Source organism: Chelonoidis abingdonii, chromosome 3 (genome assembly GCF_003597395.2).
Source record: "Chelonoidis abingdonii isolate Lonesome George chromosome 3, CheloAbing_2.0, whole genome shotgun sequence".
NCBI classification, from domain to species: domain Eukaryota; kingdom Metazoa; phylum Chordata; order Testudines; family Testudinidae; genus Chelonoidis; species Chelonoidis abingdonii.
Genome location: NC_133771.1, coordinates 147,160,064 through 147,187,297, shown reverse-complemented (window position 1 = coordinate 147,187,297; position 27,234 = coordinate 147,160,064). Strand labels below are relative to the sequence as shown.

The window sequence follows — 27,234 nt, the reverse complement described above, 5'->3', positions numbered from 1 at the left end:
AGGGAGGGTGAGGACTGTACCCAGGACCACCCACGACAATGATTTTTGCCACATCAGGCACTGGGCTCTCAAACCAGAATTCCAAGGGCAGATGGAGACTATGGCCATAGTCTCCATCTGCCCTTGGAATTCTGGTTTGAGAGCCCAGTGCCTGATGTGGCAAAAATCATTGTCGTGGGTGGTCCTGGGTACAGTCCTCACCCTCCCTGGCTTCACTGTCTGGGTTAGAGGCTTGGAAGGGCTGGGAGGGTAATTCCGTCTGGGTCACAAAAAGCTCCTGGCTGCTGGGGAGAACGGAGGGCTGTGTGCTCGCTGCAAGGTCATCCTCCTCTTCCTCCTCCTCCTCTTCATCTTCCCCCTCCGCTGAATCCTCAGCCATGGTTGAGATTATAACTCCCACCTCAGAATCCGTGGACAAGGGGGGGTAGTGGTGGCGCAGCCCCCTAAAATTACATGCAGCTCAGCGTAGAAGCTGCATGTTTTCAGCCCTGACCCGGATCTTCCGTTTGCTGCTTTGGTTTTCTGGTACGCTTGTCTGAGCTCCTTAACTTTCACTCTGCACTGCACTGAGTCCCTGGTGTGGCCTTTTCCCATCATAGCCTTGGAAATTTTTTCAAATAGTTTTTCATTTCGTCTTTTGGAATGGAGTTCTGTTAGCACTGAATCCTCGCCCCATATAGCGATAAGATCCAGTACCTGTCATGCGGTCCATGCTGGAGCTCTTTTTCGATTCTCAGGCAACTGCATTGCTACCTGTGCTGATGAGCTCTGCGTGGTCACTTGTGCTGATGAGAGCTCCACGCTGGCCAAACAGGAAATGCAATTCAAAAGTTCACGGGGCTTTTCCTGTATACCTGGCCAGGGCCTCTGAGTTCAGATTGCTGTCCAGAGCGGTCACAGTGGTGCACTGTGGGATACCGCCCGGAGGCCAATACCATCGATTTGCGGCCACAGTAACCCTAAACCAATATGTTAATATCGATTTTAGTGCTAGTCCTCTCGTTGGGGAGGAGTACAGAAATTGATTTAAAGAGCCCTTCATATCAATATAAAGAGCGTTCTAGTGTGGACAGGTACAGTGTTAAATCGATTTAACGCTGTTAAAATCGGTTTAACAGTGTAGTGTAGACCAGGCCTGAGAATGTTTTCACAATGTCTCTGAGGATTTCCACTTTCTGAGGCAATGTTGTGTCAAGGTTGAAGGGGCACTAGAGACCCTCGGGGACTGACGTGCAGGGAGTTCTCCTAACCTGGCTCCAGAGCAGGGCAAAGAGGGCACTCCATCACCCGTAGTTGACGTTTTCCTCAAACCAGAACTACTAGCTACCTGACTAACCAACAACTAACTAAGATAACTAAATTAAGAAAAAAAACAACAACCTCAGCAATAGCCAAGGTACACACAAAGCAGACAAGCTAAACCAGGGGTAGGCAACCTATGGCATGTGTACCGAAGGCAGCACGCGAGCTGATTTTCAGTGGCACTCACACTGTCCTGGTCCTGGCCACCAGTCAGGGGCTTCTGCATTTTAATTTAATTTTAAATGAAGCTTCTTCAACATTTTTCAAAACCTTACTTACTTTACATACAACAATAGTTTAGTTATATATTATAGACTTATAGAAAGAGAACTTCTAAAAATGTTAAAATGTATTACTGGCACGCAAAATCTCAAATTAGAGTGAATAAATGAAGACTCGGCACACTACTTCAGAAAGGTTGCCGACCTGCATGCTAAACCCTGTCTCAGGCTGAGGTGATTGAGAAGGAACGGAGGGCAATTCACTCATGCAGCCTGAGAGAGCCTCAGTGCGGGGCACCTGGATATCATTGGTGCATGCACTGGCCGAATGGACACTGTTAATGAAATTCATAGGCACCTGATTTGGAGCACCCATAGGGTGATTACTCAGAGAAGAAACACAGATTTTCTGTTAATCTAAGGGTAAATTAGATATCTGGGGGGATGGGGATAAGCTGCAAAATTCAGATTCTGAACACCTCCAAAGATTAGGAGCGTTCAATTCCAGGGTTTTGGTTGTGGCTCATATCCCATTAATTGGCTGTCCAAGATACCCTTTAAACTGTAAGGCCCCAGTTCAGCAAAGCATTCAAGCATAATGTGCTGTATAGGGATAGATTTAAGCAAATGCTTAAAGTTAACCAAGTGCTTAAATGCTTTGCTGAATTGGAGCCAAATTGTATACTATATGATGAAGTCTCTGAAAACAATGGCTGGTAAATGATGTTTTCAGCGACATTAAGTTCTGGTAATCAACGTACTGACAGCAGACACAGTAGGTCAGTTATTTATGACGTACTTACAAGTCAGGTCAGGCATACTGGGTCTCACTCCTTACCATAAAACTCTGGCTAATTTTTCCTTCCCGTTACTCCCACTTCCTCCAACCGATACTTTTACCCAGCTACGATACTTTTACCCAGCTATGGCAGGTAATCAGTGCAGGGACATTGTCACTATTATTCCATGACAGACTCACATCCAGACAAGTTTCCTAAGCTATGGAGCAGGGGAGGAAATCAACACTCCAAATCCTCACTAATTGTGGTTTCATGGCTTTCACTAAATTACAGGATTATCTCACTCCGCTCTGAGCCCATAGATTTCTTTTTCACATCACAGCTGAGTCATGGGGCTCTCATACTCGTAGGATAAGCCTCCTTAGCTCTTTTCAATCCATGGGATACCCTTTACCTCTCACTTCCCTTGGTCAGTGTAATATCATGAAGGAAAGGGTAATGATTCCAGGGGTCATTAAGCCATGCAGAAAAATGCCATGTGACATCAAATCACGCCAGAGTAATTGTAAAAAAAATTACAATTAGCATGGAATTCTGAACTTTCCCATTCTGATGGGATGAGTCAGGATACAATGAGTGCATTAGTTTGAAAAAAAATTCAAATATAATTAGCCAGTTACGGTAATACACAAGCCTGACTGATCATTTCATGGAACGAAGGTCAGCTGATGACTTATGACCCCACTAACATCACTGTGTATCTAATTATCAGTTATCTGATGTAAAAAGGACATTGGTCTATTCAGAGGAAAGATGTTTCATATATATAAAATAAGAGTGGAGGGTGGGGCTGGCAGGAGCTAGGATTAGATTAGGAAATTTTGTTTCAAAGCTAATCAGCTTGTTCTACTGGGTCCAGCAAGGGACAGTTGGCCACTTTGTGAAATCAAATTCTTGGTTTGTGTTTTCTATACTGGGATCATTGTCTGAAGATTTCCATTAGTTTGTTAGCATCCAAACCACAAACTGAAACAACACACACACAGGATATTTGTCCAGCATATTCACCATCAGCCATTCGGTCGCAGGGGCTAACAAAGGTCTCTAACTCTTGCAAGAGAACTTTACCACCCAAATGCAGGAAGCCTTTTAGATAACACAGGAACTGTATTGGTTTAAATATGAGTCACACAAAATGTCTAGACCAAAACCTGACTAGGTAAGGGGATGATTGTCTACTGCCTTATGCACCCCAGCAAGGGTCCCTGCCTGATAGACCAGAGTCACAGCTCATGGGAGAGAGGAGCCACTCTTCTTCTGTGCAGCCACTACTCCTCCATGCAAGCAGATGGATTCAGAAGACCTGGATTCTATTCCCAGTCATGTGGTGTGACTATGGACAAGTAACTTAACCTCTCTGTGCCTGTTTCCCCTCCCACTTTTCGTCTCTCCCCTGTCCCATGCTCTTTGGGGCAGGGATTGTCTCTTGCTCTGAGTTTATACAGCACCTAGTATAATAGAGCCTCTAGGTGTTACTGTAATACAAATCATAATAAAGGTCCAGATCATCTGGTGGTGTATCACTGATTGATTTTGGCCATACAGCCAATGTATTGGAGTCCTCAGTGGAAGGGCACAAAGCTGGGGTAACAGGCTTCTAGGCTACCACCTTCCCTGCTGCTGGTGCAGGGGTCATGCCCTGGACACCTCATCCTATCTCCAGCATAGCACTTTGCTAATCCTTCTGTAAGAAGAGCAATATCTTGAGAAGTGTGATCACAGGGTGTGGTAGGCACTTCTCTCTTTTCCTTTGCTTGCTATGTTCCTGCTTTGACAAAGCAGCACTATTCTCTGTAGTGTAAATATCATATTACACACAGTCAAACATCTGTTAATCTGCAAATTGAATCAAAAGTGTGATTTAGGGACCTCCTGTTACAGGCTTTAGAAGCAATTATATTAGCCTAGCTCTGTCATAATGATCATTAACACTTCAGCCTTTTCCTGCTGTATGTGTTTATCACCAGTACCAAGTGAAAGGGGAAAAAATTAGAGAGCAGAGACTTGAAAGAGCTTGAAACAACCTCCCAGATCTGAATACCCCCCTACACACAGTGTTTTGATCCAGTTTGAACTTTATATCTTATGTCAAACTCTAATCATTACCAATTTCTTGCAAAAAGCCTGTGCCTGAAAGAGTTAGTGTGTTACATGGCAGCCCTGACCAAAATCAACCCCAAACAAATCATTCATCACTGCAAAGCTCCAGAACTAACTTGTACTTTCATCAAGAACAGTGCGATTATAAACACACATCACAGATAAAGAGGAAACACAAAGTATGTACTGTAAGCTTTCATGAATCGTACACAAACAAAGCCTTTGATAGCTCTCTGAATACACACTATATCATTATGCCCAGGGCTAGCAGGCTCTCTGTAGTCTAGGTTTTTGGTTTCAAAAGGGATGCTTTTTAGTGGACTAAGAGAAAGGGATACATCTCCCCCTCAACTCCCACTCAAATCTCTCCACTGGCTTTCTGTCCATTTCCAGGTCAAGTCCAAGCTCCATGTCCCCAACATGAAGGAACTGAACATGTGGTACTCACTCATCCTGCCTACTCCAGTCCTCATCTCCTACTACAACCCTGTGCTTGTCTCTCTGCCCTTTTGCTCACTGCCCACCCCATGCCTGGAATAGCTTTCCTCCTCCAGTACAACATGCCACTTCATGTTCCTTTAAATTTTTCCAATTCTTTTGGCTTGTCTTTCTCACTAACCCTCCCTCTCTCTGACCGTCATAAATAGATAGCTAAAGGTTAATGTTTCTTTTACCTGTAAAGGGTTAACAAAGGGAACCAAACACCTGACCAGAGGACCAATCAGGAAACTGGATTTTTCAAAGTCAGGGAGGGAAATTTTTGGAACTCTGCGGTCTTTTGTTTGTCTCTCACTATGAGAAGTTCTTTCTATCGTCTTTTCTTCTTGTTTCCAACTTGTAAGTACAGTTGAAAAACATATAGGCTTTATGTTGTTTTGGGTGTATTACATGTGTGTAACTTGCTGGAATGTTTCAAATTGAGATTCTTTTGATCAGACTGTTTATTCATATTTTCTTATTAAGCAATAGCCCTGTATTGTCATCTTGATACAGAGTTTATATTCCTATGTCTTTTTCTTTCTTTTTAGACTTGTTTGAGTTTTTCTCTCAGGTAAGTCCTGGCAGCATCGGGATTTGTGGAGGGGGAAGAGAGATAAAATCATCTCTGTTTCCTTGTGTTTGAGTTTGTCTCTTTGTGGAAGAGAGGGACAGGCTTCTTGGTATTGTGATGTAAAGAGATTGCATCAATACTCTCAAGTTAACCCAGAGAGGAAGTCTGGGTGGAGAGGAGGGGGAAGGGAAGTGGAGTATTTCCCTTGCGGTAAGACTCAGAACTTCTGGGTCTTGGGTCTCTCCAGGAAGGTTTGGGAGACCAGAGGGGCCAAAACCCTGGAAATTTTGGCATGGTGGCAGCGAGATAAGATCCAAGCTGGTAATTAAGCTTGGAGGTTCATGCTAAGCACCCAGATTTTGGACGCTAAGGTCCAGATTTGGGACAGAGGCTTATTACACTGACACACACTGCTCATTCAGTAACTACCAAATTTTTTTTTAAATAATCTAGAACAGTACAATACATGTGCCAATCTAAATAATGTAATCCAGGTTCTAGGACCCTATATAAAGATGGGAGAATTCTTCTGCTGACTCAAGCTGGCAACCCGACAAGAAGGGAGATCCAGTTCAGGATATGAAAGCTTTGAGAACTCTCTTCAAAGCAGAGAGTACCACTAGAAACCTCCAAGTTCAAGAGTAAGCTCCGGCAGGCCACTTATATTTGTTGTTGTTAAAGTTAACGCTAAAGGAAACCCATGAAAGGGGTTTGTTTGGCCCCTACTCCGTCTGTTAGGAGAAGGGGGGATACAACCTGCTCACATACCTTTCCCCCATTCCTTTTTCTAGAGGCGGCTCTAGGTATTTTGCTGCCCCAAGCACAGCAGGCAGGCTGCCTTTGGCGGCTTGCTGCGGGAGGTCCCTGGTCCCGCAGATTCAGCAGCACGCCTGCAGGTGGTCCGCCAAAGCCGTGGGACCAGCGGACCCTCCGCAGACATGCCGCCGAAGGCAACCTGCCTGCCACCCTCGTGGCAACCGGCAGAGCACCCCCTGTGGCTTGTTACCCCTGGCACACGCTTGGCGTGCTGGTGCCTGGAGCCGCCCCTGCCTTTTTCTTTACATTTGGCTTGCGTTGTCAAGTCTTTGAAGGTGAGACCTTGTCTTGTGTCTGCGGGTAAAGTTATTGCACTTGTGAAGTCACAGTAATGTAATAATGCACCAATTAATAATAAATAACACCAGTAGCAATTACTCCCAAGGTTTAGATTGGACAAATGCTTGGTGATGGGATAACTGAAACAGTTGATCAGTAGCTTTTCACGTATGGAGACTTTAGTTGAGGGTTTGGCCTAGCTTTTAAGAGGTTTCATTTTAGGGTTAATTTGTGTAGCACCCAATTGATGACATGAGCCGTGACCTGTTCAAGATGCTCAGATTTGGAACAGCAAGGGTTGTTGCAGGTCAGAAGCCAGGAGAGCTGTCAGAGTGACTAGTATGAGGAGAAGCTTGTGCAGTGCTAATCCACACAAAGCCTTTCACACAAATTTTTACAAGGATTAAACCCATCCAGTTTTAGATTGAATTGAAATATATTTTTCTCCCTCATCTCTCCCAGATAGACGTCTGAATTCTTTGAGAGGGAATGAATCTTCCACCCAAAACTGGGTTTCAGAGGGAGTATTGTGGGAGTATGCCTTAAAACTAAAGAGGGGCAAGAATTGTGATTTCCATTCTATGAGAAAATTCCAACATTTAAAAAAAAAAATAATTGTTCCAATTTGGAATGAAAAGCCAAATTTAAAATTATCCCACCAAACAACATTTTGATTCAGGACCATCAAAACATTTCATTTAGATAGTGTTGTAGCAATTCATTTCATTTTGACTATTATATAAGTCAAAATGAAATCAATCAAAACACTATTGACATGAAATGTTTCAACTTTTTCTCCACCAACAGTTTGCTTTCTAATAGACATGTTCCCACAAAAAATGTTTGGATTTTGATGAAACTTCTTTTAAAACTTTTTCATGGAAAAAATTTTTTGACCAGCTCTACTTAAGACCCAGACATATGGAAGGGTTCACAAGTGCAGATCCAAAAGAGAAAAAGGATTTGGAACCACTGAACTAGAGAGTGTCCCCAACCAAAAATCTTGAGAATAATGGTACAGGCTCTCATACTTAAACTAAAAAGAGAAGTTCTAATTGCTAATGACTCAAATTTTAGTGGCTTCTTTAATATGGCCCAACAGTATCATTTTTACATATACATTAACTGACAGCTTTACATAGATAATGAATAATGACGTTTCCATACAGTTGCTGACAATTTAATTGTGACACTTTCTTGATAAAATTGTTGCTCTGCCTAATTTTTATAAAAACACTGGGACTTTGGGATTCTTGACAAAATGAACTGTAAAGTTTTCCCACTCATTGTAAATGATAACATGTCCATCAATGAACAATAGAAATGTACTGATTAGGGTGGTATCCTGAAAGGTGTATTATCATCAACTGGCCAAATCCTGAGGTCCTTGCTCAGGCAAATTCCCTTTGACATCAGCTAGTATTCCCCTGTGGAAGGAATGAGTATAAACTCAGGGAGAAATTCACCCATATGCAAAGGGCCCACAGAAAATCTTTACTCCATTTAAGACACAACTAAGCACTTGTGATACATACACCTTGTGCTGATACTCTGCACAGGGGAGAATTTTACCTTGAGTGTGACCTTCAAGATCTGGCTCAAATCCAATTTGGATTTGGCCATTATTAGTTTCTTAATTGTATGCATAACACCGAATAGAAGAAACTTGTGGGGAATATAATTTTTGCCCCTGATCAAAACGCCGTATTACCTGTTTACTAAGAAGTCACATAGAAAGAAAAGAAAAAACTGTTGAACATAAAAATTTGCTTTTCTCCCCTTCTTTTTGGGGGGGTCGGGTACACAAGTCTCTTGCCTGAAGACTGGAAACTGAACTGAGTCACCAAGTTTTAACCTGGGATTTGGATTCAGCCCACTACAGAATCATGGGTCAGTTGTTAAACAGCGATTCAGAGCTAGAAAAGTTGGTTTTTAGCCTACGAGCATACAGTAAGTTATTAAAGTGGGGAGCTTTTGAATTCACACTTATTTTACACACTTTCAGATGGCAATTTTTGACTTATTCTGTGAAAATATTGGAAACACTCCACCCTAAGCTGCTTCAGAAGCACAACCGTAGGAAACAATCACAGGTCATTTCATTCTCATTGTTCTCAACATGAACAAAGCAGTGCTGTCATTCATTCCCTGTATCCTATACAGGGCTCTGGGTTTAGGCAGAGACTGAAAATGATTTTCGAGCAGGAAGGTTGAATAACACTCTTGGAAGTACTGTAACTAGGATATTTCCTAGTGTGTGAAATTGCCTTGAGGGCACAGAATGGTATGGCTTATGAGCCAGGGTTTCCCCTTTTTGGAGAGGTGGGTATATTAGTAGGAAAAATAAGGTCAATTTTCAAAGCACTCAACTATTTCTGGCAGGTTGTCTAGACTATCTGACTAAAGCTAATTTATAATGGGGAGATGCCCACACCAGGAGCCATTAAGTCTAGCCAGTCCCACAGCTCTTTCCCCTGGGCATCAGTTTGACAAAATTATGACATAGGAAGGCACTGAACCGCTACTAGAAACATAATGTTCTTTATCCCAAGGAGACTTTTGTCTGGTTCTGTTAGTTATTCCATAGTGAGGGTGTTTCATTATTGGGTGCAGGAGAAATATTCAATACAAGGAAATATTCTCAGGCAAGGGGCTAGAGCAATTTTTTTCACTTTATCTTTGGGCCAGGAAAATTAGGTTCATTGTCAGGGTCCTAACTGAGCTGGGAAAACTGATATGGTCTCCTAGCACTTTTCCCAGCAGGATATTCTCGCTCTCTACCAACCAACGAATATTTTTATATAAGAAATATTTTTATATAAGAAATTAGAAAGACAGATCTAAAGCTGTTCTGATAATCTGAGATCATGTGTAACATAATGTATATAACAGATTTTATCTGTTTTCTGTACAAAGAATGTACACAGGGAGAACACAAAATTCTCACATTTATTCACCATTCAGAATTATTCATGAGTTTAATCCCAAAATTATTCTGCTGAAGGAAATAACTCAACAGTCAGAGGCAAATATTCAAACTTTGAAATCCATGCTTTTTGATAATTAAATGACACAGGCTGCCATTTCTGTTCCCTTATTACCATAACTAACCAATACTGAGAGAATTTTAATCTTTGAATATGACAACTGAATACAGAATTTAAAATTCGTGATTAGCAATGACTGGCCCACCAGTGCCCAGATTTGTTAGTCTCCTGGGTTCACTGCAAAGTCCATCTTTATTCTCTTTTGCAAGTCTGTCGAGAAGAGGCTGGGCTGAGGTGGACAGATCATCATGCAATCCTTTTGCATTATGTTGAGATTTCACCGTATTGGATAGCTACGGACACCACAAGATCGGCATCGATAGTTACATTTTAGACAATTGCGGAGCCAAGGTCTGCAACCACAGGACGATGGACTGGAAAGAGAATCTGCCCCACACGCACCCTGCAGAGGTGGCTCCTTTCCCAGGGGCTAGGCCTGGCATTGCAACCTGGTACACAGGGTCACAGTTCCATTCAGTTTGCCCCAGCCACTTCTCTGTCATGACAGAGGAGCAGCTGGACCATATCTGAGTGATTAGTGTTGTGACCTGGCACTTGGGGTTGCAGCACCATTCAGGTTTGGCCTGGCACCCCTCTGGAGAGTTAGGAGGCCAGGCCAAATTTCAGAGAGTAGTGTGCACCATGTTGCAAGGCCCAGAGCAGGAAGCTGGGCCTAATCTATACCAGGTGAGTGCAGGGCAGGCTCACTCACTAGCCCTGTGTGAAAATTCATGGCAAACATCTCCTTTCGTTGATTGCACAAAATGCTTGAAAAGATTCCACCCATACCCTATTAGCCCTGCCACTGACTTTAGACATTTGAAGAAAAAATCAAATATTTAAGCTTTCAGATTTAAAATATGATGGATTGGCACCAGTCGTGGGGTTGCCTGTGATTAACCTGACTACAGCAGATCAGTAATAACACCGTGAAGCTCTTAGACTCCTCAAATAAATTTGTACAGTGTGGTCATGGACAGAGGTCCATAAGTGTACTCAGGGGGGCCAGGTTTATATAATTTTTGGTGGTATCCAGAACGGGTCCAAGCAGAGCCTGTGGGGGGATGCGTTGCGCTTCAGGGGGCGCAGGGTTCAGGGCGGCCTGAGATGTTTGGGGAGGGCCTGGCACCAGCAGCAGCGAGTGACCCGGCCCCAGCCTGTCCCACTCCGCTGGCTCCCAGCATTGCTTGGGGGAGGGGGCAGAAGCCAGAAAAAGGCGGGACAAGGCCTTGGGGGAAGGGGTGGAACAGGGATGGGCTGGGGCTAAGTCGCTTGCTGCTGCTGGTACCAGGTTCCCCGCTAATCCCCCAGGCCACCCTGGAACCAGAGTCGTCCAGTTCATAGGACAGGCCGGGACAACCACCCTGGACCCCACGCTTCAAAGGGACGCAGGGTCCAGGGCAGCCTGGAGGATCTTGGCGCCGACAGCAGTGAGTGACTCGACCCCGGCCCGCTCCTGCCTTGCCCCAATTCTACCCCTTCCCCCAAGCTGCCGCCCCCACGGCTTTTCAGGTTCTGCCCCCTCCCCTGAGCAATGCTGGGAGCCAGTGGGGCTGGGCAGAGCAGAGTAGGGCAGGCTGAGGCTGGGTCACTCGCTGCTGCCAGCGCCAGGTCCTCTGGTAGCTGCCCAGGCTGCCCAGGATCCCAGAAGTGCGGGACCCCCAAAGCACGGTAAGCCCAAACATCGGTGGAGCCAGGCTCACATTCCTAAATGTTGGTGGAGCACGGGCACCACAGGCCCATAACTCTATGCCTATGAGTGTACTGTTGTTGTTCATGGTACTAAAGCTCAACCATCTAAACGGAAGGCAAAAAGTTGGGAACACAATCAAATTGAAATTACTTTTCCTATTCAAACAATAATTCACAATTTTTTATCCACTCTTTGCTCAGGTCAGTTTTTTCTTAGATCAAACTGCATAGTCCATGTCACATATTGACATCTCCAGATGTGATTCAGGAAATTGTAAAGTCACATATATTTTCCAGCTAAAATAATTAAATACACTCTTATTTTTTGACCCATTCTTTTTCTGTGTGTGATAAAACTGATGGCTCAACGCTCCTCTTTCACTTATTTTTTTCTTACCACAAATACTAACTACTCTCATAGCTGATAAGTATTAAAATAGCAACAGAGGGACTTACCCTGCAAATGCTTATTACTGAGCACAGGGCCAGATTTTCACATGTATTTAGGGCCTAAACATGGAGATAGGTGCCTAGTAGAATTTCCAAATAGGGGAGTTTGGCATCTCGTGGGATTTTCAAAAGCATCCAAGCAGATTAGGTGCCTAGCTGCATCTTCAGTTGTTGTGGAAAATCTGGCTCATATTGCTTAATATCATGCATACTCAATGAGAACACCTACATTTTTAAAGCAGAAGTACGTTTTTGTAGGGTCGGTCCCACAGTGTGAGACTGGGAAAGAGATGTTAGTATGATGAAGATTATTAAAGTGTTTCAATAAACATTTTTAAGCCACTTACCTGGTATGGATACAGGGTGACCCCATTTGTTCTCGACAAGGACCAGGTGCCGTCAAGGTACTGATGAGCCTGGATAGCTACAGAGTTTAGGATGTTGCCATTGCTGGGGCTGGTAGCCATTTGTAGGCTGACCTTGGCCTGGTGTCCAGGGGAACCATTTTTCTTCTCCAATCCATTGATGATCCCCAGGCTGTTGGGCTTCCCACTGTGCTTGTTGGCCACAAAGCCTGTGTAATTAGCAGTAGTGTAGGAAGTGGGCATGTATGCCCAGTCTCTGGGTTGCAAGCTGCCCATATGTCGGGAGCCCACTAAGGTGGGAATATTGGAGAGGGGTGGGGGAGAGCCTGGTGAGGCATCATACTGTTCGGTGTTGGCAGCCTGCTCAAGTGTCAGCACCATCTGAATGGCCTCCTGCTTCAGCTGGTTCAGGTGGGTGGCACAAACATCGCATCTGTTGTCCCTCTCGTTCCATGCCTTCCGAATGGTGTTGGGAACCTGGAGTTTGTCGTGGATCACCGAAGAGAAAGCTGGGTCCTGAAAGCCAAGCAGAGGGAGGGGGAATGTTTAAACCAGGATCATTGCAGTGAAACATTTTTGCTGAGGATTGTGCATTTCAAAAGGCAATTTATGAGATAAGCTTAAAAAGCAAACAAAGCCCATTTGACACAGTGAACATACGCCAGCAGCAGAGTTAAACAAAAATTAGAAACTAGGACGTGTTCAGGAGGAACCTTCCCTTTTACTTCAAATGCAGAGCAATAGCAAATGTATTTAAATATTCTTTATTCCATTGCAAGCCTCAGTGCATGGCAGAGAGAATGAATTAACCTGCTCTACCCCACTGCTGGCTTGAATGAAATCTGCTCTCAGTTACACAGGTGAGACAGAGCCTAACTCCACTGAAGTCAAAGGGCTGATAAGGTTCACAGTCTATCCAGAGGTCAATATTTGGTCTTTGACAGCTAAAAGAGCTGGGTGAAAACCAGGAAAACAGTTTCACAAATTTTTTTTTAAACAAAACTCAAGGGATGCAAACCAAGGCAGGCTAGTATGCACACAGTGGGAAAGGAGGAGTGGAGAGTATAAGGCATGGAGGGAAGGGTTCATAAGTGGGAGGGTCATATTAATTACGATCTGTCTTTATTATATACTCAAGCATTTTATTTTCTGTGTTTAACTACCGTGAAGAGCTCCTCAGCATGCAGTGATTAATTGATTCATAAATCACGGTGCCTTTTTATGCACAGCAGCAAAAAGAGCAGTTCTAGCAGCAGAAGCCCAAGAGAGTCATATAAACTGATGGGGAAACAACAGGGGGTTGAGATCTGATCAGGCCTCAGGCTGGTCACTTCTATTCAGTGCACAAGGGGGTCAGAGCATCAAAGTGTGTCAGAAGACAAGAGCTGTGTTGTACAGCAGCTCCCTGCTTGTCACACTGCCATGAAGAATCAGAGGAAAATGGGGAAGCACAGTTGTCAAATTTTATTTTCCATCCCACAGAATGCCCACCATAGCTACGGCTGCAGAGCAAGTAAACTAGCTTATCCATTTCAACAGCAATATAAGAGCTTTTCATCCCCTTCATTTACATCCAGGTAATGCAGAAAGGGAAACTGTACTTTCACCACAGTGCTTGAAAAAAGCTCTCTATGTAGCAAGATTAAGATCTCGGTCTTATTTTTAATTTGCTTGATATGCATCGGGGAAACACCCTGACAGTTCTACCTTCCTCTAGCTAGTGCCACAGAGCTAGTTATTGTTCTTTGAAAGTTAACCACCCCTTAGGCAATTGGGCTGTAACCCAGAGTAATTACATACAGTGCTCAGATCCAGCAGCAGTACAGCATGGAAATTCCTGGACACTATAATAAGTATTACAAGGAAATACGGTACGGTCATTTCTAAAGTAAGCAAGTGTTAGAAAGATATAAATAATATTCAAGTAGCACAGTGGCTTTAAGAGATACTGAGTGTCCATGACTTCAGCTTCATCTCAGTGTTAAAACAAACATCAGATCATTCTGACATAATAAACAGAGTGAGAAAGGAAGATCTTTCCTCTTCCTGAGGAGAAACTAGGAAGACGGGCTCAACTTTGGATTTTTGATCCTGATGTATGGTCTTGCCATTCTGACAAGAGTCCATTGGATAGCTCTCCATTGGTTTCAGGATGCGAAATATAAAAAACATAATATAACAAAAACAAAAGACATACGGGTGCTAGAAAAATGTGTCACTAGGCAAACTAATACCCCTAAACATTAATCAGATTTGGGTGGACTAAAGTCTGTTCTCATAACGTGATCTCTAAATGGATGCTGGCTTCAAAATATTAGTCTTGACTAATTTTTGTTCTTCTGCATTGGCAGACCTGTTGCAATGTTGTGCCAGGAAAGGAAAGTCTGACTGGGACGATGGACCCTATATTGCCTCTGACATGGAGGACGTTAAAACTCCATTCTCAGTGAGACACCCAGGCAAACACTTAAGATTGCAAGGAAATAGCCACATGACAACTGTGGCTTCAGCATTCCATCAGCAAGTAATCTCAGGAGTTCGTTGGGGGAATACTGGTTATTTTAATAAGCAGCAAGTAACTGGTCCCATTGGTGTGTATTAACTAGGGATGGATGAACCTCAAAAGAAGTTCATGTTCACTGCAAGAAGCGCCAAGAGCCTGAAAGGCTATCCAGACTATCAGAACTGTTGGGGTCTGCAAAACAGCACTAAGGCCTTGGCTATACTGGCGCTTTACAGTGCTGCAACTTTCTCGCTCAGGGGTGTGAAAACAAACACACCCCGAGCGCAGCAAGTTACAGCGCTGCAAAGCGCCAGTATAAACAGTGCCCCAGCGCTGGGAGCGTGGCTCCCAGCACTGCAAGCTAATCCCCATGGGGAAGTGGAGTACCTGCAGCGCTGGGAGAGCTCTCTCCTAGCGCTGGCGCCGCGACCACACTCGCACTTCAAAGCACTGCCGCGGCAGCGCTTTGGAGTTTTGAGTGTAACCAAGCCCTAAATCTCATGACAGCAGGTTTGCTTGAGAGCTTTCAGTTAAGGCTAAAAATACTAGGGCATTTTGGCACTTGTTCCCAGTCCTGGCTGGAACACAGGAGTTCAGAGCTCCAAAACTGGAATATAACAAAAAAGATTCACCATTTTTGAATCACAAAAAGGACTCTGAATTCGGGGCAAAGGTTCAGGATGGCTTTTGTTGCAGCAAAATTGGTTCACTCATCCCCATTATAAACAGCATTGTAGTGTGGGGACCTAGTTGACACTAAACAGGCAAAGAAGCTTAAGGAGTCTGAAGGCATCAGGAAATCGGTCACAATGAAAACTGAAATTCAAGTGAGTAAACTCGTAACAGCTAGGCAAGCAGTGATCTAAACTGTGCACACCGTCAGCTTATAGAAAACATGCTCTTATTACTGTTACCTTCTGCTCCTTTGTCCCAGCCTGTTTGTGTTACACGATACCTGTTATTTGTATTATATTGATGCCTTGAGGCCCCAGCTGAGCCCACAACCCATCATCCAAATGGACAAGACAAAATAGAGTGGGGTAAAGTAAGGATTATTATCCTCATTTTACACATGAGAAATTGAGGCAGAGAGACACTAAAATTTGTCCAAAGAGATTGCAGAGCCAGGATTTGAACCCCTGGCCAGGATCTGAAATCCCTGGCCACTGAATTGTAAGCTTTTTGTACAGCACCTAGCACAATGGCACCCTGGTCCCTCACCAACGCCACTGAGTACTGAAGTGATACTAATATGTCCGCGTTCACTGTGCTAACCCATCGTCCACATGCTCAGTACTCTATATTTATGTGCACCTGCATCCCTATGATCTCTTTGTTAGGGCACACACCTGTTGTGGCTTTACTTGAACACACTGCACAGGCAATATTAATACTCACACAGTACAGTGTGGGTGTATGTCTGCCCTGGTTGCAGGAAGACTTTCCTGTTCACTTTGAATGTTGAGGACCAGGGAAAATACTTTCCTTTTATGTTTCAGACTCTCGCTTAAGACACTTCCCCCCCCACCCCCAATTCTGAGCAGCTGAGCAATACCTGAAGCTTTGACTCCTGGACTCACTCCACATAAGAACATTCCTGGTTTCTAGCTGACATCACCGTAGCTATCTCATCACAGAAAGAAAGGGAGACAGCTGTGGTCATTCCCCATTAGCAAAGCACGCTGCTTACCTCTAAATAGCTGATTGTGACAAACTACAGTACTTACACAGGCTAGCTACACTACTCTGGGTGAAACTTCAATCTCATCACTAAAATGGCAGCTCAAAGCCAGAAAAAAAATTGCTGCTTCCTCCCAATTGGGTTGGTGCACATCTCCCTGATCTTACAAAAGGGAACTTAAAGGATAGATTTCAACATTAAGTATGCCCAGCTGCACACCTATATTTGCTTGGAGCTCAGATGCTATGGGGGTGAGGGTCTGCAAATAAGGAGATAATGATGGGCACAGATCAGATATTTGCACATGCACATGCCCAACGAGGTACCTATTAGACCATAAGGATGTGGAAATACCTGCTATGCGTACCAGATTTTTGAACACATATGAAAAGTATGTGCGTGACTGTTCACACCTAACTTTGAAATGCTGTCCCTAATTGTAATACTTCTGTAGTTATTCCTTAGGTTCAGCCAGTTAAGGTTTTAATCTTGTCTCGGTCTCTACTGAAGATAACTCCATTCTCTAGTGGACCTAGTGTCTCTTTTATCCAGTTGTACTCTTTGACACTAATTTATAGAAGATGCTATTAGCCTGTCAAAGAGTGGTGAAGAGGAATTAAGAGTCAGTGAGGCAGCTGGATGGTGGGGGCTATCTCCTGCTTGGAGTCACTCACAAAGTTCCACACAGAGCTTCTATTTTTAGAAAGGTACAAGCAGCAATGGCTGCTGGTATGTGATCAATCATACAAGGTGATGGATGAGGGGAAGGAGAACAAAGATCAAGGGATACACAAGTCTGTCCTGAAAGAAGTGTGGTTTCCAGACTCTCTCCTCCCAGCAGGGGGTAAGAGAACTTATTAAGAAACGTTGATGGGAAAGGAGGCCCTTTCCCTGATTAAAAAGCCACATGGTTTTCACTATTGTATAAATACACTCCAAGCATGGTCCCTCTAGCCAAGTGGCTGGTTTCTGACTAAGTAGTAAACTCCTTTGCACTCTTTTCTTGTGTGACGGTAAATGCAGTGTGTTTTTCCTTCGACTAAAAAGTACGTACAAATTCACATTACTGACACATCTGGGATACAGGCCTGGCATTACCATGAGGCGAACTGAGGCGGCCGGCTCAGGTGCCAGACTGTAGGGGGGCGCCACTAGGACACATAGTATAGAAAACTGTGTCTGCTGCTAGTGCATATGTATTCTCTCTCCTCTAGATGCACAGAGACGGTGGGGTGCTGTGCTGGTGGAAGGAGGGCACAAGAGACATAACAGGCAGGCAGGCCAAAAGGTGAGAGGGAATAACAGAAAGCAGCAGGAGCTGCAGGGAGAGACAGGAGGAGAAGCTTCTTATGTACCTCTCTAGCACCCCCAGGAGCCTGGACTGATTAACACCAGCTTCTGAGGGAGCTTCCTGTTTTCTGCTGCTTCCCTGAACCCACTTGAGGAAAACAGGCAGTCAACTGAAGTAGTAGGAGCCAGCAAGGCCCTTAAGACACTAATATCTTCCCTCACTCAGGCCCTGCTACCAGCCTGCTTATTTGTCGCCTTCAATTGAGAGTTGACAGCCACTATAGCTGGTGCAAAACAGCAGTCATGAGTGAAAGAAGAAAACGCCCCTCTGGGATAGCATTCAGAAAAAGAAAAAGGAAAGGAAGCTTTTCTGTCTAAGCAGGAAGGCACTCTCCTGAGCTACCTAGACACAAATGTTCACATGAGCCTTCTGGCCCCAGTGAGGATGTGAGTGGTGAGGAGATGCCTGATCTTCCAGTTAGTCAGAGTTCAGGTGACCTGGCAGCTATGCAGCATCCATATCTCATCTTTCAACTTGGATGTAACCATGCACATCCCAAGAAAAGTGTAGAATCAGAGAAGAGGTGTGGGTGAGGTGCAAGAAACCAACGCTGCTGGAGTGTTGTTCCTTAAGTCTAATGGTCCAGGGACTGTGGACCCACTTTGAGCAGTAAGCTGAGGGACTTCATTGTATTGCATGAGCCAGAGCAAGTGAAAAACTTCATGTTGCTTAAACAACAATAGAAAGTTTCACATCAACACATTACTGGCCAAATCCCACAATGAATGTGGAGAGGAGCATCACTCAAGTTTGGAGGAGGCTTAATGCACTCAAACGAATGCTGCCCATACTATTTTTGTTGCAAAACTCTTCCAGCTCTACGTCCAACTGGGTCTCAAGACAAAGGACTGGAAAAAAATCTGGTTGAAATCTGGCATCCATGAGTAAGGCATACAAAACACGAGAAGCATATGAAGAGCTTGAAGATGAGACTACGGTTAAGGTCACATAGATGAGACAGCATCAAGAGAAGATTGCATCACAGTTCTTTACTGGCAAAGCGAAAGGTCTCAGCTTGAGAATGCTTGCTACCTAAAACCTAGCACTGCATGGCACTTCAGAGAACTGTATGTACCACAATGAAACTTCTTAAAATTGTGGGGCTGGATGGCGAGTTTGATGCTCTCACTTCAGGGACAGAGTTCACCACCCAAGAAATGTACAACACCATCCACCTTGGAAAAACAACAAATGAGATTACAGTTACGGGCAACAAAAGTCAAACAGAATTGTGGCAGATCTGAAAGTCAGCAATGATTTTTACTCTGTTATTCTGGAACTGCCACACCTGACATCAGCACAGGAACAACTGACTTTAATGGTGCATTTTTGTACAAAAATAACAGAAACAGTTAGAGTCCCTGCAATGGTGATTGTCAGAGAGCATTTCTAGGAATGTATTTGACATTGATGGCTACTACCACGGAGCTCGTATGACAAATGTGCTTCTTAAAAAGCGGAGAGTAAGGAATTGCAATATGCTAGACGTGAGAGGACAGGGGCTACGATAATTGGTGCCACATGAGATGAAAGATACAGAGAGTGCAGACCACTGGATCCAAAGAGTTAAATCATTCCGAGCTTTTTCGTCCCATGCCAGTCCTCATCATTTAAATGGTGGTCAGTAAATGCAGCGTATCGAGCTTCTAGTGAGGCTGCTGAATTTTTTATGTAATCAAAAGCATCTAGGTATTTTTCTCCTGCATTCAAACTCATCGATGCAATTTTGAAGGCAACATCTGGAAAACATCCCTCTCTGACACTGAAAACACCACTGAGTGCCACACATGATAGGAACAGTCGAGTGGGAGGCTGGATAAACCTATCAAACACCAATTGGAAGACAGTGATGCCCTAGTTCCAATATGGAAAGGATAAATGCTATACAGGAACTGTTCATGGTAGGAACAGTAGCAGAGGGAATGGAACCACAGAAACATAAATACTCAAATTCTGTGTGGCTTTAGTGTTGTGGCATGACATAGACTGTTGTAAATAAATGTTTAGAGCAAAGAAGACTCCAAAGTGTGTTGACCTTGATTATCCTGGAAGCAATAGAACAACTGGTACAAGAGCAAAGTCATACCTAACAGTCTTACCGGTTAGATGAGGGACTTCAAAACCGTCTGAAGAGGTGCACAGAAGTTTTGGAGAGGACTTCACAACTGAAGCTATTTTCCTACCCATCATAATACAAGAGTCATCTGAAGAAGACAACTTTTGATTACAAGGCATTGGATAATCCATAAGAGGACCCCAGAACAACATTCTAATGTTGAGTCTTTAACCAGGTGCTAAGATGTGCAGATTACATTTAGTTTGAAGAAAGTGGTTTTTGGGTTCCCCATGGCAGGCTCAAGGAAACACAGTAATATATTGGATGATGTATCATATTCTAAACTCGTCACATATTACCTGAAGAAGATAGCTACACAACAATGCAAGGCACTAGAAACAGTGTTGACATGCGTGATATTGAATGTGAGTGATTTAGTTAGTGAACTGAAAGCCTTTCAAGATACATTTCAACAGATCAACTCCAAAGGCTGTTCTGGAATATATGTGCACAAATAAGATGACCATCCTCTTTCCAAACGCTTTTGTTGCTCTGCTACACATTTCTAAAACTTCCTGGAACAGTTGCCAGTGGAGAACGCACTTCTCCAAGCTGAAGTTAATAAAAACATATCTACACTCCACAATGACACAGCAGAAGGCTGGTTGGCCTTGCACCATCTCAACAGAGCATGAGCTGGCCCAGACTGTGGCCCTTCCAGTAGGAAGCAGTTCAAATCTTTGAAACAAGAAGGCACGGAAAGCACCACTTTGATTATTCAAACAGAATAAAATGCCGTGTTTACTAGACAAGAAAAGTTACATTTGCTGTTCAGGCATCTGAAAGTAAGTGTTACTTAAAATTTTAAACAGGCATTTTAAGTTGTTAGTTCTCTTTATTGTAGGTAGCCAGAGCAGTACCATGAGAGAAAGAGAAAGGAAGAAAAGGTTATGTAGTACCATCTTTAAAAAAAGGGAAGAAGCGAGGATCAGGGAAATACGCGCAGTCAGCCTCACCTTTAGTCCTGGAAAAATCATGGAGCAGGTCCTCAACGGATCAATTCTGGAAGCAAGAGGAGAGGAATGATCAGAACAAGTCAGCCTCGGATTCACCAAAGCAAGTCATGCCTTGACTAACGTAACCTTCTAACAATGAAGATAACTGGTTCTTGTGGATGAGGCGGAAAGCAGTTGGACGTGTTATTCCTTGACATTTAGCAAAGCTTTTGATACGGCTCCCCACAGTATTCTTGCCAGCAAGTTAAGACATATGGGCTGGATTGAATGGACTTGGAAATCTAAACGAAGGTTTCTAAACATTAAAGAGTGAAATCTCTGGAACACCTTCAATGGGGAGTATGTGGGGCAAAAGACATATCTGGCCTTTAAGACTAAGCTTGTTAAGTTATGGAGGGTTATAGATGGGATAGCCTAATTCTTGTCAATTAATTTGATAAACTGAATTTTTTTGATTATCAGCAGGTAAGTATGCCCAGTGGTCTTGTGATGGGATGTTAGACTGGGGCTGGGACTCTGAGTTTATTACAGAGCAATTCTTTCCTGGGTGCGGGCTGGGTGAATCTTGCCCAACATGCAGTGTTTAACTGATCGCCATATTTGGTCAGGAAGGAATTTTCCTCCAGGGCAGATTGGCAAAGGCCCTGGAGGTTTTTCGCCTTCCTCTGCAGCATGGGGCACAGGTCACTTGCTGGAGGATTCTCTGCAGCCTGAGGTCTTCAAACCACAATTTGAGGACTTCAATAACTCAGACATAGGTTAGGGGTTTGTTACAGGATTGAGTGGGTGAGATTCTGTGGCCTGCATTGTGCAGGAGGTCAGATTAGATGATCATAATGGTCCCATCTGACCTTAAAGTCTATGAGTCTAAGGCAGAATTGAGACTTTTCAAAGTTTTGGCCCAAGCAAGAGGGCATAGGGGTATCATCTGAGCTCCCCGCTTCAGGTGCCAAAATATTGTGGGCCGGCCCTGTTTCCAAATGACTCTGCACCCCAACCTGAACACATGCGGCCTCCTAAAACTGAATGGTCTCCGAGACTTGCTGCTTTCAGCAGTCCATTGCCTGGCTGTTGGAAAAACAGGAGCTCACGACCGCTGGAATGGCAGTGCTTCTGTTGAAACAACAGGGGGTTCAAAAATAAACTCAAGTCAATGGGAGGTTTACGTGAATAAGGACTGCAGACTTGAACCTAGTGACTAGAAATTAGTAGCATTTCACCATCATGCTGAGCGAGGTGCTGTTGTATACAAATCAGCTGTTTTTCCTAAGCAAGGGACTGGTTTATTTGAACACTCTGAAAGAGAAGGATCTGTCCACACCCTCCGGTCATGAGGAAGATGGGAAAATAAAAACAAGATATACAGGCATGAGGGTGGTATAACACACAGGTGGCCCTCCCCTTTCCTGTTGCTCCCCATGCTTCCTCCTTCCCCCACACAAATGACCAAACCACTTCCTTCTCCTGTCTTCTGCACAAAGGAAACTCCCCTCTCCCCCTACTTCTCTCATCCCCCCCAAAGGAATTGCCCGCTCCCTTAGGAATCCCCATTATCCTTTCCCCCAGCTGAGGAACTCTCCCTTTCTCCATTAAGATTTTCCCTTTCTCCAGCCCTTCCCTGGGCCTCCTTCATAAAGGGAAAAGAGGCTCAGGAGAAGGAGAGAGCAAAGTAAGGGATCCCAGTAGGGAGGCCAGAAGTAGGAGACTTGGGGAAAGAGAAAAAAGGGCTTTTACAATATGCTGGTTTCAGTGAGACTCCACACTGCCTCCTTGAAGGGCTGGTGTCTCATTGACCCTGGCCTGTAATACAACCCTTGTTCTCTGTTCCTCTGGTCTCTCCACATCCACCCTCTTCAGTGACTCTCCACCAACTCTACTCCTGTCCCTCTGCGCCTCCTCCCGCCCCGGTCAGGCAGAACTCCTACCTCTACTTTGCAGCAGGGGCTCCATTCTCCCTTTGCAAAAAGTCAATGGCAGTTTCTTGTACGTTCGGAAGAATTAGGCCCCAAAAGTACAAACTGGAAGTGAGAATTATATAGAGGCCTCAAACTCATTCTTCTCAGAGAAAACTCTAAAATCCTAACACCGCCTGTGCTGCAACACATAAATTTAAACAAAGACACACTGCACATCCTAATAGTTTCCAGCATCATTTTCCTAAGTGACATATACTAGTAAGATCTGCACAACATACATATTTTAACACAGATAGTCTAAGCTGTGGCTTACTGATGGGTATCCTTCAAAGATTTGTGAGCAAATAAGCCTACTTTGCACCCCAAAAAGGGCTCCAATACTTTGGGTACTCAGACATATTACCTGAAAATCACTAACCAAGTCCTATTTCAGCAGCTTTCAGCACCAGAATAAAAGCAGGAAGGAGGAGCAAAAAAAAACAGAAGAAAGGTTATAAAAGGAGAAAGGAAAAAAAGAAGGGGGGAAGGATAATTGTCTTGTGAGCTTGCTTGTGGCTTGAGGCTCTGAGAATGGATCAGCAGTAACAGGCTCACAGCTGTACACATCTGGCACACAGGTGTTCGAATATTATTTGCCAGCTAGACAGCAGCCAGATTTTTAATTGCGGTAGGAAGAAAAGATGGCAATACCAGCAGGGTACAATCAATAGGGCAAGTCCATATCCTGCCCATTCATCTCTGCCCTGCAGTCGACTGAAGCTCTGTAGCCCAGCCTGACTCTGGCCACAGAGTGTGCATGGTATCCTGAGGGTAGGTTTTTCATGGCTACTTTGCAGCCAGACACAAGCCCTTGCTGAGTGGCTGGAATTTGTCAGACTTTTTTTACAGCATGGACACCAGAACCAGTCGGTTTTCCAGTAGTCATCTCACTAATGCTATATACAGTGATACTAGCACCTCCCAACTTCAGTTCAATATTTCCCTGCTAACACATCCAAGGACTGCATTTGCCCTCTTAGCCACCAGAGCACACTACGAGCTCATGATCAGTTGATTTCCACTATGGCCCCGATGTCCTTTTCTGAATTACTGTTTTCCAAAATACAGTCCCTCATCCTACAAAGTGCAGCCTACATTCTTGGTTCCTAGAGGTATGCCATACCTAGACTTTAGTAAGGCATTTGATACAGTCTTGCATAATATTCTTATCGATAAACTAGGCAAATACAATTTAGATGGGGCTACTACAAGGTGGGTGCATAACTGGCTGGATAATCATACTCAGAGAGTGGCTATTAATGGCTCCCAATTCTGCTGGAAAGATATAACAAGTGGGGTTCCACAGGGGTCTGTGGACGGCTCTGTTAATATCTTCATCAAACGATTAGATGTTGGCTAGAAAGTAGCCTTTTAACGTGTTTGCGGACGATACAAACTGGGAGGGATTGCAACTGCTTTGGAGGAGGACATAAATTCAAAATGATCTGGGACAAATTGGAGAAATGGTCGCTCTGAGGTAACACCGGATGAAGTTCAATAAAAACAAATGCACAAGGACTACTTCACTAGGAAGGAACAATCAGTTTCACACATAACGATGGGAAGAGACTGTCTAGGAAGGAGTATGCACGAAAGAGATCTAGGAGTCTTTAGTGGGACCACAAGCTAAATATCAGTCAACATGTGATACTGTCTTGCAAAAAAGCAAACGTGGATTCTGGGACATTTAACCAGGTTGTGTTAAAAGGACCGAGAAGTCATTCTTACCCAGCTCTATCTCTGCGCTGGTTAGGCCTCAACTGGAATTTGTGGTCAGTTTCTGGGACCCGCATTTCAAGAAAGATGTGGAGAAATTGGGAGAAGGGTCCAGAAAGAGCAACAAGAATGATTAGAATCTGAGAATTGACCTAGAAGGAAGGCGAAGAACTGCGTGTTTGTTTTAGTTTGGGAAAAGAGAAGACTGAGAGGGCGCCATGATAGCAGTTTTCAGGTATCTAAAGAGGTTTGTCATCAGTGGCCTGCAAGCAGGTATGATGGGATCTTGGGGAGAATACCATAGGTAGGTGCAAAATAACTTTATTAAAGAAAATGCCAAAAAACAGGGAAAAATTCAATAGATGAGGGGTATGCGGGTGACTGGAGGAGCTGGGGGGGGCGGGGGCAGCAGGAAGACAGCTTAACCACAACTCATACAAACACAGCAAATCTTATCTAGGATCTAACTTAACCGAAGACTACACAAACTTAGCAGTACAGAACAACATGCAACAATTTTTTAACCTACTTACAGAGACACACACAGACCAATTCTCTAAACTAACTTACCCAGCTATGCCAAAAAGAAATTACAACTTATCAGACTAAGAACCTATTCTAATAGATGCATCTTATGTTATGGGGAGTACAGAGGCAGAGTGGTATATGCCCCAGGATCAGCTTTTAAGGCAGCAAGGCGATGTGTGCCGTGCAGCAGTGGATACAGCTGGAAGCAAGAGCCCCGAGGCAAGAGCCCAGGAGCAGGCTTAGCAGCGGCACATTATTTAGCAGCCAAGTGCTGCGGAGTCTTAGGAGACGGTTTTAAGGCACAGACCAAGGTCTTAGCCTTAAGTCTGGGGTGCTGGGGAAAAACAGAGCCAGCAGCCTAAAATAATACACAAAAGTATAGAGGTTTACAGGAGGGATTTTACCAGCCCAAAGAGGAAGCAGAGAGGTAAAGCAGCAAGATCATCGAGAGGCTGGTAGGTTCAGGTAATCAGGAGAATCTCTCAGGCAGGCAATTCGTTTTCGGTTGGGGGGGGGGGGTTAAAGCAACAGGGGTACGCTCAAAAATAAAACGGAGGGAGAAAGGACCCAGAAAAACAACACCCCTGGGATAGCCACCCCAGCGCAGCAATGCGGAACGGCGATTTTGAGGTCTGATCAGAAATGTTCGTTTTAAGGCCAAACTTAGGCAGTCTCCCCAGTACTTCTGATTGGTTCAGAGGCAGGGGAAAGAAGAAACAAAAACAGGTGAGCACAGAGGACATGTCTGGGAGAGTCTGTGCAGTAGGTGCTAAAAGCACAGAGGCTATAGTGTCATGCCAGCGACTTAAACATAGGCCTTGCAGCTGGACATTGTCTACCCTACACCGAGCCCAGGTTTAACAAGGTGATAACAGGACTAACCCTTTGAACAGGGCAGTGGTCCCACTTAGCACAAGTGGCCATCCCTTTGAGAAGGGCAATGGCTCTTGGTAAACAACTTTAAGGGGATAGCTGTAACAGACAATCAGAAGGAGGGAGAAAACTTGTTCACCTTAGCCTCTAATGAGCCTCTTGTTCACCTAGCCTCTTTGCACACAATGCACACCATATCTCCTTATTTGGCTTTCTGGTGTGAATGATAATGAGCACATAGATTGCGTTGTTAAAAAATAATTTAGTATGGAATTAGGAATGCCTCTCTATATCATCGTAGTTTTCAAACTTTGGTCTGCAGCGCGATCCAGGTGGCCTGCATGGGTGCTTTCATCACTGGCAAAACAGCTATCAGTCAGTCTGCAAGCAGTTGTAGCCCAACCAGGGCTGTTTTAGGATTTCCAACAGCTTTTTAACCCAATCAAACTCAAAAAAACAAGCACTTCTCCGCATCCTATGCAGCTGCTTCATGCCTTCTATGTTAGGTATTTCTTTGATGTGAATTCACCCAGGATCAAATTAGTGGACAATTCCAAAGTTGGGGGGTTAGTGAACACACAGGAGGACAAAACCAAAAGCATAAAGCAACCTGTACAGATTAGAGCAGCTGAGGCTCCAGGCAAATGACGGAAGCTGCTGTACTAACTATATAAACCACTTAATACCCCAGGGCAGGAAATCATTAAAAAGGGGAGGGATGTAAACAGCAGCACTATCCATCTCATTAAAGCCATTTGATTTCCATGTAGTCTCCTTAACACTGTACTAACATTACTTTTTCCATGTAAACAAACACTCATTTAAAATATATGTAACATCCCACAGCTGCAGACATGAAGGGCGCATAGCCTGCTCCCAAGTCCTACGCTATTATGTAGCTGCAGGAACAAGATGTGAAATTGGGACTGAGACATTAGGAAACCATCTATGATCTCCTTTAAGTAACCCAGATACACTGGTGTATCTAAACAGAAGCAGTTTTACACAGGATATGGCTTGTAATGCAGCTACTGTTACTAAGCCAGATGTGATGCAGTTCAGTATATCAAAATACAGTAATATCACTAACACTACATATTGTTGTAGTGCCTAAAAGGCAACCAAATTAAGGGTACATTGTACTAGGTACTGCACAGTCTCTTCCCCAAAGAGCTGATAGCCTAAAACATGGCGTAAGTAAAATACACAATGGTGTGGCATGACACAGGTATTTATGACACTTTTGAAATGTCCTGCTTAACTCACACCTGGCTTTGCCACACCTGAATAGTGAACCCATCCCAAACCGCTGCTGTTAAATCTTAGCATGTTGTGTGTGTTACCTGCATTTTGCTACTCAAATCCTATGACTACATTATGCATTATTATTATCATCATCATTATCATTAAAGGGAATTGAGCAAGAAAATCC

The 27,234-nt window shown here is 44.0% G+C and overlaps 1 protein-coding gene across 1 annotated transcript in view; it reads right to left on the bottom strand.

The window, feature by feature from the left end:
- KIF26B (kinesin family member 26B) overlaps positions 1-27,234 on the bottom strand; it is a 429,471-nt gene that overhangs the window by 291,876 nt on the left and 110,361 nt on the right. Inside the window, exon 3 of the mRNA XM_032801064.2 lies at positions 12,106-12,639. Coding sequence (XP_032656955.1) covers positions 12,106-12,639 — 534 coding nt within the window. The remainder of the gene's footprint in view (positions 1-12,105; positions 12,640-27,234) is intronic.